The sequence below is a fragment of the Amblyomma americanum genome, chromosome 6 (genome assembly GCF_052857255.1).
Source record: "Amblyomma americanum isolate KBUSLIRL-KWMA chromosome 6, ASM5285725v1, whole genome shotgun sequence".
In the NCBI taxonomy this organism is placed as follows: Eukaryota; Metazoa; Arthropoda; class Arachnida; order Ixodida; family Ixodidae; genus Amblyomma; species Amblyomma americanum.
The window spans coordinates 50,093,006-50,106,107 of NC_135502.1; the positions used below are offsets into that span (position 1 = coordinate 50,093,006).

At 49.6% G+C, this 13,102-nt stretch overlaps 1 protein-coding gene across 1 annotated transcript; it reads right to left on the reverse strand.

Moving 5' to 3' along the window:
* Positions 1–4,367: 4,367 nt before the first annotated feature.
* Positions 4,368–11,147, reverse strand: LOC144094703 (uncharacterized). The gene is made up of 5 exons (XM_077628621.1): positions 10,725–11,147; positions 9,219–9,488; positions 7,104–7,296; positions 5,481–5,887; positions 4,368–4,776 (listed from the first exon to the last, which is right to left on the reverse strand). Exons 1-5 carry the CDS (start codon positions 11,133–11,135, stop codon positions 4,453–4,455), a joined length of 1,605 nt encoding a protein of 534 aa, XP_077484747.1. The 5' UTR covers positions 11,136–11,147; the 3' UTR covers positions 4,368–4,452.
* Positions 11,148–13,102: the final 1,955 nt, after the last annotated feature.

Below are 13,102 nucleotides of genomic sequence, written 5' to 3' on the forward strand. Positions count from 1 at the left end.
TCTTTAGGGCCCCTTTAATGGCTGGTGAAACTTTGCTCGATTACCTGCTTGCCAAACTTCCTGGGATGCATAGAGACTTGCTTGATTTACACAGTCCAACCTTGCTAAACGGAACGAATACAGCTCCAAGATTGCTATTCTGACCCCTTGGAAGCTCCCACAGAATCCTTGATTATAATGTTTTTACGAAGTATATATTCCTAAAGGGATGTAATGAACCTCTGTAGTGAACTGGATCTTGACTACATGCCCATTTCGGACTGAGTGTATCGATTTGTAATGGTGCTCAATTTTTCTTATTACCTGTTCGAAGCAGTTAACTGAAATTGCCACGCATAGCCTGCGCTTCTTTCAAGCACTCGCACAAAACATGCAGACAACTTTCCCGCCTCTACCATGGTTAAAACCGTTTGAAAGTGCCCTTGTTGCGCTTGATGGTATCGACGTCCCGCTATAGTTTCACGGAGCCAAGCGGCGGAAAACTAAAGCCCAAAATAATTTCAGTTGACCAGAAGGCAGTCATCATCAAAGCATTTGGTCTGGCGTGCGTATTCGCCGCAAGACTTTCTTATCATGCTGTGAAGTGTTGCAGCCCGCATGCTTGTTTTCTCTGCAGCGAAGCCAACCAAAATGGCTACTCGCAACAAAATTGCCACTGCTCATCTTTTAAAGCTGCCCATATCAGCTTCAATACCCAGAAGATTAAGGTAAATATTCTGAATAGCTGTTTACGTTACCTGTGGACATTATTCATCCATCACTGGCTTTCTAGGTGCCCAAGTCCATGCGGGCCGTGGAAGAAACAGCTGGTGTGTGTTCGCAAGGCTGAATGTTCGCGTGCTCGGTCGCGTAGTGAGCTTTCGGCACGCGTTTTGAAGGCGCCCACAACGCGAATCAGCAACACACTAAACACTAGCTATGTTGGCCTCTGTGTGCACAGTGGCAGGTAAGTCCATTGGCATGCCACTGATACAACCAAGAACACGTACCACCCGCCAAACAAAGAAACTGCGGAGCCCTGTCGACTTAGTAACTTTATAAGAGGTGTAACGTTAAGAGATTCAGCTATAATGAGGTTCTACTAAATTCAGTTCTACAAATTGGTAATTGCCTGGTTTGTGCACCTGTAAAGTGAAATAACATTTATGGTGTAAGGTTCACACGTGGCCACAATATTAACATGCAGAAAACCAAAGTAATGTTCAACATTTTTGCAAGGGAGCAGCAGTGTACTATTGGTAGCGAGGTGCTGGAAGTGGTAAGAATACATCTACTTCGGGCAGGTATATAGTGACCGCTGATCCGGATCATGAAAGGGAAATAACTAGAATAAAAGTGGAGTGCATATGACAGGTTCTCTTAGATCATAAATGGCAGTTTACCAATATCCCTCAAGAGAAAAGCTAACAGCTGTACCTTACCGGCACTTACCTAGCTATGAGGCAGATACATGGAGGCTAACGAAAAGGGTTAATCTTAAATGGAGGACAACGCAGCGAGTATGGACAGGAAAATAATAGGTGTAACGTTAAGCGATAGGACGACAGCAGAGTGGGTAAGAGAACAAACGCGGGTTAATGACGTCCTGGTCAAAATCAAGAGGAAGAATTGGGCAGGGCATGTAATGCGAAGACAAGATAACCGCTGGTCCTTAAGGGTAACGGAATGGATTCCAAGAGAAAGTAAGCATAGGGGGCGGCAGAAAGTTAGATGGAGGAATGAGATTAAGAAGTTTTACGGGGGCATGGTCGCCGCAGCTGGCAAACGACAGGGTTAATTGGAGACATGGGAGAGGCTTTTGCCCTGCAATGGGCATAGTCACCTAGGCTACAGTGAACCAGATATACTATAGTCGGGCCTTCTTTGGAATATGATGATTAACTATAGTCAGGCTGATGATAATGATGCAGATGACAATATCTGTGCGTGTGTAAACTGAGCTACTGCAGTTTAAGCTGGATGTATTGAAATCGAAGGGAATCGCGAAATGGTTTGCACTCAGTAATAAGAAATATCAAAAATGGCAATACATAAAGCTTGTAACCTATAAGTGTGTTTCTTTGTTTTACCCGAGCTAGTGCTGCTGGCTCCTGCCTGTCGTCAGATGTGTAAACATGTTACCTGTACACCATGATTAGAATTTTCTCATAAAAATTAAGCTGCCCTTGGCAGAAAATACGCCAGGCGAGGGCCGCCGCTAGGCTTGATTGGCTTGACCACATTGCAACCGCTAAGTCTTGAAAAAAACACTACACGAGACCAAAGACCACCCTCAAGCACACCCCCTACATTCTACTCGTCACGCTGTTTCACAACGCTAGCGCTGCCAGTCAGCAGGTGCCCAAGGCCGCGCAGACGACCTCCACGCGCGATGCCGATCGCTGGAACGCAGTCAGGAGAAGTGCTACTTGTAGGGGCGCGGCACGCATTCTGGTATAAAGTCGAACCTCGTTACAACGAAACGGTGTGTAACGAAATAATGGATATAACAAAGAAATTACGATTCACCTTAGAAGCTCGGTCAGCATGGGCTATAACGATGTAATTGCCGAGCCCCTTGAGCTTCGTTATAACGAGGTTCAACTGTAATATTAAATGACCGGCAAAATCGGATTTCGGTATGCCATGCGACTTTCCTTATTTTCCGCAGGATTTTCAAGGTATGTTCGATATAGCCAGTAATTCGAAATATCCAGGTTTGACTACGTATTCTTCCCCAAGAATAAATTTCTAACTGGCACCAACTGTTTGATAGTTTCGTGCAGGCCTTGTCAACAGGAACACATTTTGCAGCGAGAGCAGCCTTACAACATCCGGTTTGATAAATCGCGTGACACATGAAGTCATGTTTGATGGAAGAAATTTCTACGGGGGAGAATGAGCAGTCGGGTGACACAACGGTCAAGCCGTTGCCTTTCATTGTGCCCAAAGAAAGGAAATGCCAACAGCCGCAGAACAGCTCTCGGTGAGTTCTGCTTCCTACCAATTGCTAAGCTCTAGCAAATTTCTTGCATTAAAGGGTCCTTGAAAAGGGGGTTTGAGGTTGGCTATAAAATGCTCGTATTATGTAGAGTAGAGGCCAACGAGCGTTCATGCCGCGTACAAGACCTCAAAAGCGAGCCGATAATTTACAATACAATTTTTTTAAAACTGCCCACTTTTAAATAATAATTAATAATAATTGGTTTTTGGTGGAAAGGAAATGGCGCAGTATCTGTCTCATATATCGTTGGACACCTGAACCGCGCCGTAAGGGAAGGGATAAAGGAGGGAGTTAAAGACCGCTTTTGCGCATAGCGGCGACCTGCGGTGCTGGGCTTTCGCCCGAATCCGCGCTCGATCGTGACGTCAGCAGCGGACTGCTAGTGTTGGTTCGAGCGCGTCGGCAGCCGGAGGAGGGGGCGAGTGCGAGGGGCCGGCGGAGGAAAGCCGACATTTCAGTGTACAAAAAGTGACGAGAGGATAGGGAAAGGCGCGAAGACGCGGAAATTCAAATTTTGACTATACAGATAACAGCTTCTACGAAGCGCATCTAAAAAATTCTTGCTGGAGGATATTTGTGAGGCGGTGTCCTTTAGCATCCTAGACACATCAAATCTTTGTTCCTGTTTAAATTATTTCAGCTAAATTTTTAAATCGTGGTATACCCATTATGATTGCAGCACACAAATTCTAGGTTCACAATTAATGTTAGTTTTGCTTCTGCGGCAAACTATAATTGGCTTCACTGTCATATGTTCACCTGTTGCTACAAGCGGGCCTATAATTAACTTTCAAAGGAGGTTAAAGGCAATTAAGGGATTGAGAAGCGGCTGTTCAAGGTTTTGTTTAGCCCAAGCCTTATGCATATCCACGTGGCCTTCTAGCTAGGTGTGCTACATGCGCGCATAACCACCAAACAAAAAAAATGGCTGTGGTTTAGCTCCGGCTAAACCTGGAATGAAGCGATAGCTACAGCTGGCCGAGTGAGACTCGCTCAATTGCAATGTCTGTTTTTCGCCGCTCCGTTCCGCTGGGCGTTCCTTCTTCATCTTCGTCCCACTTGACACGGCGCATGCGCAAAGCTGTTGCGCGCCGCGCCGCCGGCAGCAGCAGCTGCTCCGCACCACGTGACCAACGGCCGCACCACGTGATCAACCCACGTGACCAACGGCGCCGCCACGCTGAAGGCTCGAAATGCTAGCGTAACGTAGCTATCGATCGCTACAAAAGCATTGCTTTGCGAAGCGTTTCATTTAAACAATAATTTCATCGATCACCGTAGTGCTAATCGCTCGTTCAGTTCGAGCGTACACCCTTATTTTCTCACAGTCTGTAGGTCTAGAATACCGATCGTAATCAAAAGTTTCTTTTACTTTCTCCGCCCCTTTCTTTCATGCGTTTTCTTCAATGAAGTCCGTGTAAGGTCCCTACGCGAATGCAGTCCACGCGTGAGCACATATCACGCGCCTATCAACAGTCGGCGTCCGTGTCGGGCCACGTGCACTGGAAGGCCTTGGCGAACTGGCCCGAGCGCAGCACGCCGTAGGCGCAGATCTTGGCCGCCTCTTTGTCCCCGCAAGTGGTCTGACAGAAGCGCCGGAAGAACAGCTGCACCCTGAGTCGATCAGTGGCGACGCTCTCGACGGGGGGGATATCTCCAGCAGAGGTCGTGCCTTCGAGGTTCCGCACCCTATCGTTGGCTCGCCACTGAGACCTGGCAGCGGCCAAGGCTAAGTCCAGGGCCCAAGGCAGGAACACTATGGTACGAAGGCTGGCGTCGGTAACGTTGTTCGCCTGCACCAGGCAGACATATCTGCATGCGACCGCAGAAATGATGACGATTGTGGTATATATATACTTTTAGGTTAATGGCACAGGACAGTTCGGCTAGAGTGCACTACCTTGGCGCAATGGCTAACGTGTTTTTAATGTGGAAACAGTAGGGTCAAGGACCTATTTCTCCCGAACATTTAACCCCAGAGAAGGCGAGCACCAGGCCAAGGGAAAGCCTGTACCATGTGTAAACCGACGGACTGGCGGCGGCTATGGAGCAGGTCGATCTCACGTCTCGCGCACGAGGCGCAGAGCTAGGTTAGGGCGAATGAGGGGGTGGGGGCGCAGAAGAGGCAATGAGCCCCCATAAACGATATGGGGGGGGGGGGGGAGGCGAGGCTGCATATTTTGTCCAATATTGTTCCCTGCTACCCAGAAGAAATTAAGCTATCATGAGCTCCGGCCCTCCCTTATGTAGAGGCCTGTGCACACATACATGCACGGCGCGTGATTAGCATGACAAGCCCGCAAACGTACATGCGGCTGTGCAACTCGTGTAGCATCCTCAGTGTTCCGAACACATGAAAAGTGCATATGGATAGATTTCCACTTCAGCCATTAGGAGCTTTTGAAGTGTCCCGGTTGATTGTTGGGACGGCGTAGTTTTTGGCGCCGTTTTAGGGTTTTACCTATTCTCATCCCTTGGAAGATGCGACTGCGCTTACCAGGAGTAGGCTGGCGGCATCCTTGCGGATGCACTGGGCGTACTCGTGCAGGCGCTTCGCGAGCTCCGGTCTGCGATCGGAGACGGCGTGAGCCCACTCGACGAGAAGCATCACACCCAGGGTCGAGTAGTCCAGACTCGGCTCCCTGGCGTCGACGTGCAGCAAATCCGGTGTGACCACCGCGGTAGGGACGACCAGAGCGTCCGCAGGCCCATGCGTGATTAGTCCTTCCAGCTGTGGAATGATGGTGGCCGCGGTTCTATTGGCGACCACGTCGACGCGGAGGCAGGATGCCGCCATCTTGTGGGCCAGCAGAATGTTGGCCAAAAAGTCGTCATTGTAATCTATTCCGGGTGCCTGCCCGGGTGCCATGGTGTCTTCACTCACACAGTCCTCGCTCACGACACCTTTATACAGAGAGAAAGATATAGATGAACCAGCTGCAGCTTTCTTGCACAAGTCACACTAACGATGTCACAAAAAGTGGAATTCGTTTTGGATTTCTTAGCTTTGACTATCACTCTAGGTTGGAAGCAGACGTGATGTCGTAGCTACTTGCATATGATGAAGCCCTTAAAGAAATTGTGAACACTGAAGCGCTGGCAGACGACAAACAAAGGGAGGACGAGACACAGCGCGCTGTGTGTCTCGTCCTCCCTTTGTCCGTCGTCTGCCAGCGCTTCAGTGTTCACAATGTCAAACCAACTCGCCCAGCAGCACACCCTGCTCCTTAAAGAAAGGCGTATTCTCTCAGCAGGAAAATTCTGCGTAGCAAGCAAGGCTGTACACCGACAGATGCATTCAACGTAGATACTGCGTTACCTAGCTCCCAGGGTAAATAGCCTCTTCGATTTTCATATCCGGGAGGCCATGTTGTTTGAAACAGATTGCCAGCATTAATGAAGGTTGCTATTTGCGCGCGAAGTTCATAAAATGCGAAATTCGTAACTGTATGAGCCCGCTTCAAAATTTGAGAAAGGGAAGTTAAAAAAAATATACCGTGATATAGAACCAACATGGCGGAGGCCGCTGGAACGAACGCATATTATTTGTGTTGAACCGCACCTTCAAGACGAAGAAATGCCGCCTATTGGCGCCTCGTTACTCATTTATGTCTGCTGCTATTTAGTGCAAGCCTTATAGCGTTGTTAGCTTAGCGCACTGCCATGGAGCGCCAGAAAAACGCCATTAACACGTAATGTCATTCGCTGCGAATGACATTACATGTACCGTGTGACAGGGGTATTACTTGTGGAACCTATTCGCACGTCTTCGCATTATATGTATCTTCCATTACCATATGCATCCAAGTCGCAGTGGCTCAGCAGCTAGAGCATTCCGCTATTCAGCCGGAGGAACCGGGCTCAATCCCGGCCGTAGCGACCGGGCGCCCATGGATATGCTTTGCAATGTTAGCGCACGTTAAAGAACCCCTGGTGGTCTAAATTAATCCGGAGCACTTCACTACGGCGTTCCCCTTGACCCATGTGTCGCTTCGGGACGTTAACCCCCACAATTTACAGTTTCCTTGCGTTCCCGTTTCAGAGGCACCGAAACGCCATCAATTGCGCCTGTGGAGAATTTGCATATATTAGCTAGAAAACCAAGTGTATATTGAATTACCTGCCCTCTTAACCACAAGTCTTTCGGTGACGTCGGCGAGGTTCACTGCGAGGTTATCGTTGAGCCAGGTGCTCCTTTCGATCGCCCGGTTCAGAGCGGCAACCATGGCATCCAAATAAGTAGGTACACCGCCGTCTTCGAGGGAACGGGCCAGCCATGAGGTGAAATGGCCTTCCATGTGCTCGCCGGTGGCCTGCCGACACAGCAGAGAACCACGTGAAAGCGTGCTCTTTGTGACTGTGGGTCTCTTCACCGAACGCTTGCGTAGAGACTGCTTGCTACTGTGGCTTCGTCACTGTGGCTGACCCACGGTCGCCAGATAGATTACCAGCTGCGGCGAGCGCATTTCGATGGAGGCGAAATACATAAGCGACTGTTTGTGCCCTCTATATGCGATGTCACGGCACTTTAAAGAACCCCAGGTGGTCGAAATTAGTCCAGAGCTCTCTACTACGGCTTCCTCTCTCTCGTCACCTTTCACCCCGGCATTTGTTCACGGTGTGGTTCAGGTGTCCACTGTGAGTGAGAACCAGAGACTCCGGAACCGGGGGAGTGGGGTAAGGCACAGCGGTGACTCCCGCAACATTTCTCCACAGAGAACAGTGGCAGCCGCCCCCCCCCCCCCCCAAGTCTCCAGCTGCTTGATTGACTAACCTCTGTTCATGAGTATGGCCTAAGCGCTCCGCTTTTAGAATTTCTTTTGATCGCGATTTTACCAGAGTAGTAAGAAAAAGACGTCACAGTCATGCATCACAGACGACTCTAGCATCTTTTTGCTACCACCGAAGTAATAGCGTGATGAAAAGAAATTCTAAAAGCGGAGCGGTTAGGCTCCGCTCTGTTCGCGTTTCTTTCCATCGTGATAGTGCACCTTTATAAAGCTTCCCATTTCACTTTAGCTTTTATAGAATCAACAAATACAGAATCGAAAAGTGAAAAATAAGTAAATAAATACATAGCAAAACAAACTCGAAGTCTCCCCCACCCCCAACATTCTAAAAGAAGTTCCGGATTCCTTGGTGAGAAGGATGTGCCTTTGCTTTATATATAATTGGTTTTTTGGGGAAAGGAAATGGCGCAGTATCTGTCTCATATATCGCTGGACACCTGAACCGCGCCGTAAGGAAAGGGTAAAGGAGGGAGTGAAAGAAGAAAGGAAGAGAGAGGTGCCGTAGTGGAGGGCTCCGGAATAATTTCGACCACCTGGGGATCTTTAACGTGCACTGACATCGCACAGCACACGGGCGCCTTAGCGTTTTTCCTCCATAAAAACGCAGCCGCCGCGGTCGGGTTCGAACCCGGGAACTCCGGATCAGTAGTCGAGCGCCCTAACCACTGAGCCACCGCGGCGGGTTTGCTTTATCCATAACCACTCCCTTGCGATCCATAAACGAAGCCGTACCGCAGCAAAGCCGCCGGCACGAAAGCTCCGACCACATTATAATCCCCACAACCTTAAAAAGGATACGTAACCAAAATTTCGAACGCGAAGAAACAATGATTTGTTTAACGGGCGCAAGATGGTGCCTCCTAGCAAGTCTCAGTGGCAGGAGGGGAGTGGAACATGTTTTAATATGGCTTTGAATGCTGTACGAGTAGCCGCTGGGCATTTCCACCGGAATCGAGTGACGTCAAGGTGCACTTGACCTAATTACTGTGGCGTCACCGGAACCATATTGATTCTTCGCAGGAACAGCCAATGCTTGCCGGCAACACAGACGTTATCAGGAGTATGGTAGTCCAGGCTGTCAGGTCGGCCATGTCGTCAATGTACGTTTCAGGACTGGCGCCCACCGAGACCGAAAGCGCTTGTACAGTATCGTTTGTAATTAATTATTCACCCGGCGCACTGGTGTTTTGTTTTGAGCTAATTTTCGTGATTAATGGGCCCGTAGGACTCTTTCAAGGCAAAAATGCGGACAACAGAAAGCTTTCTGTCTTTGCCCCATTAAAACTGTCACATTAAAAAAAAAGTTTCGTTGCTATATACAGGTCCAGACGCAACCATTCGGTTAGTGCCCTTTAAAACACCGTACAGCAGGACTTAGTACCGCTCTGTTGCCGAAGCGAAACTCTGATTGTATGCCACACCGAGAACCATGCAGGATCGCGCACCTGCAGGCACAGAGATACGTCCTCGAAGCTGGCGAAGTTGGTCGCCAGCAGGTAGGGGTACTTCATCACTTGCGCCAGCATCACCAGCAGCGAGTACAGACCTGCCACCTTCAGGTCAACCTGTGCCAGAAGGGTAGTCGTGGCTTTCATGGCGTCCTGGGCCCGGGCGGTGACAAAGGCACCCGCAACATTGTTGGATCCGTTGGGTGATGAGAAGGGCTGGTTTAGAGCTTCGGCCCAGGTCAGGCTTGGAGTCGGTGTCGCTCCGTTCTTGAACACAACAGAAAACAATACTTCACTGCAAAGATTGTGCCAACTAGTGGCGGTTCCAGGCATCTCCATCTTAGTACACTATATTTAGCAGCACGGTAAAGCACGCAGTTTTCGTTAAACGCAGGAAACATCAGTGAGATATCTTTAATACTGCTAGAAAATCTGTCACATATAAATTTCTTCCGGAAAGAAGGCATTAATAGGCATCTGGCATAAATAATTGCTTGGTGCTCATTAATTACCGCTGCCACCCCCACCCTTTTATTGCTCAATTGACGCACTAGTGCCTTTACCACTGTGGCCGAATTTATCGGTGCGGAGTGCGCGCGCTATCAAATTTAAGAAACGCAATTATTAGCTGCTTCTATTAGTAGAGAAATACGTAAAATATTAAGCAATAACGACCTTGAGTTCTTGCCTAAATCTCATATATGAAAACCCCCTGTATCATGTTTCCAATAACAAACCTACAGCCCTGTACGATCATAGTATCGTCGCGATTCAGCCCATAAGTTGTCAATAATTAATGAAGGCTGAAAGGTTGCCATTAGAGTGGAGTGCAGAACTGCTGAAGGGCAGAGATTCACGCAAGGTTAAGTACTGCACTCGCCATCACTGCGTGTAATATAACCTTAGTCGTGGCACCGAGTGGGGTACCTTATATTTAGCTGCTCGTTCCGACAGTATTCACTGAACCGAATTTTGTAGCGATAGCTGCATTACGATAGCATTTCGAGTGTTCAGCGTGGCGGCGACTCCACCCTGTGGCTGCACCGCCACGCTGTCACGTGGTTGGTCACGTGATGAAGCATACTATGTTTCTCTATGGTACGAAGTATGTTTCTCTATGGCGTGGCTCCGTGGCTGATCACGTGGTTCGTCACCTGGTTGGTCACGTGACCACCCACGTGGGGCGGAGCAGCTGCTGCTACCGGCGGCACGGCGCGCCGGCGAAACCGAGCTGCAGCAGCTGTGCGCATGCGCCGTGTCAAGTGGGACGAAGATGAAGGAGGAACGCCCAGCGAAACGGAGCAGCGAAAGACTAACTTTGCAATTCAACTGAGAAAGTTCCACTTGGCCAGCTGTAGCTATCGCGTCACTCCAGGTTTAACCAGAGCTAAACCACCGCCATTTTTTTTTCAAATCCTCACTGCATGTCATTTACTGTTCTTTCACTCATTCGTTCGCCTTCTTACGGCCTAACATGATTTCCGAGAACTCTGCGTATCGTACCTCCATGACGTTGATGACGCTGGAAGGTGCAGAGACCTTTCCCCCATTCCTCGCCGTCTCTACGCCGGCGTCCAGGTTCCCGATAGCGGCCACTAGCGAGAGATTCTTGCGCCAGCCGAGCTCCCGAAGCGTGACCCTCAGGAACGAGGTGGTCTGGTCACCGAGCGTTGAGCGCAGGCTCTCGCCGACGTCGACAACTAGGCGCCCGTCCACCGCGCTCTTGCCGACGCGAACCACGCCTGCCAGACCCGTATCAAAGCTGGCAGACACGACGTGGTCAAAGAGCTGCTGCAGACTAGAGAAGCCGATCCAGGAGCTCTCGTTGAGGCCCATGCGCCCGAGCACGGATGAGGCGCGCATGCTTGGGCGCTTGCGGGCGTAACTGAGGCAGCTAGCGTAGAAGCGAGCCATCTGGATGTCGTGCAGGGCGTGCGGACTGCGAAAGCGCGGCGGTGATTCGTTGCATAACTGGTGTAGTGAAACACGACCCTGGGCCTTTATATAGTGGCAATGTTTTTTTTTTAAGGAGTGGAAATGGAACAGTAACTCCTTGGTGGACACCTCGACCGCGCCGTGACGGAAGGGAAGGATGGTGGGGTCAAAAGAAAAGGAAAGAGGTGCCGTAGTGGTGGGCTCCGTGGAGTAATTTCGACCACCTGGGGATCCTTGTCGTGCACTAACATTGCACAGCACACGGGCGTCACGGTTCGGTTGAGGTGTCTGTGTGGGACAATGCGCCTTTTTCACAAGGCCGCTCTGCGCATGTGCGACTCTTCTCCTCCAGCTGCACTGGTTGAAAATGAAATCGCAAGCTCCTACTACTGTACCCGCCGTGGTGGCTCAGTGGTTGGGGCGCTCGGCTACTGATCCGGAGTTCCGGGGTTCGATCCCGACCGCGGCGGCTGCGTTTTTATGGAGGCAAAACGCTAAGGCTCCCGTGTGCTGTGCGATGTCAGTGCACGTTAAAGATCCCCAGGTGGCCGAAATTATTCCGGAGCCCTCCACTACGGCACCTCTCGCTTCCTCTTTTCTTTCACTCCCTCCTTTATCCCTTCCCTTACGGCGCGGTTCAGGTGTCCAACAATATATGAGACAGATACCGCGCCATTTCCTTTCCCCAAAAACCAATTATTATTTAAGCTCCTACGGCACATGCGCAGTTCACGTTGGTGAAAGGCACATGCGACAGATGGCGGCAGCTGTCAAGCACACACACACACACTTGTCACTTCGCAGGCGTAGCTGGCTCCTCGTGGAACCAGATCGCGCCTGCGTCTCCCACGTGCGTTTGTTTTCAACTTAAATTGGTTTTTCAGGAAAGGAAATGGCGCAGTAATTGTCTCACATATGTAGCTGGACACAGTACCGCGCCGTAAGGGAAGGGTGGAAGGTGAGAGTGAAAGAATAGAAAGAGAAAGAGATGCCGTAGTGGAGGTCTCCGGAATAATTTCGACCACCTCGGGATCTTTAACGTGCACTGACATCGCACAGCACACAGGCACCTTTTGCGTTTCGCCTCCATCGAAACGCGGCCGCCGTGGTCGGTTTCGAACTCGGGTACTCCGTGTCCTAGCAGGGCGAATTTTCGTCACTCCCCAGAGGGCGCCACATGTTGTGAAAAAAAAGGCGGATTACCGTGGCTTTTCTCGCTTCATAACGTCCTCTTATGTGCCTTCATTCCACATCATTTCCCGCAGGACGCGAAAGAGGTGTGCAAGCAAATTAAGTGACACAGTGACTGTATTTCTCCTTACTAGACGTCCACTTTACAATTCGCTCCCCTCAGGGGGCACTGCAGTCTTCGGATGTTTTTCACGCTCTCCTTTATCCCTTTCCTCACGGCGCGTTGAGGTGTCCGCCTAGAGTGAGGCAGTTCCTCCCCTCATAACCATTCTTTCTTTTTTTTGCTCGTGTTGCGACATCACAGATCCGAACACAAGGTGCTGGGCCCACACTCCATAGAGTATACCGTACCCAACAATTCTGGATGAAAGCATTTTTGAGCGGGAAATCGTTTATGAACGCGTTTTTTTTTTCATATAGTGTAAGATTTCAATAAATATGTGCTCAGATCACCAGACGGCCGGCAGTCTGTTTTTTTTTTCTATTACCCTTTTGCTATCATGAAAAGCGTCCCCCTTTGGTGTTCTACGGCAGTCTTAACTGCTGGATGCGATCAATGGAAACAGTTTAAAAGAAAAAAGTATGCTGCATATCACAAAAAATGGACCATTACCTTCAATATTTCCATTACAGTTTATTAAATTTTTGCAATTTCAAAATTTTTGTCCGAGAATGCTGGACATGCGTATCTTGGCTTGCCCGTGCTAATCCGCCCATTTAATATTGGCCGTTCACATTCTGATCCTTCCATTATA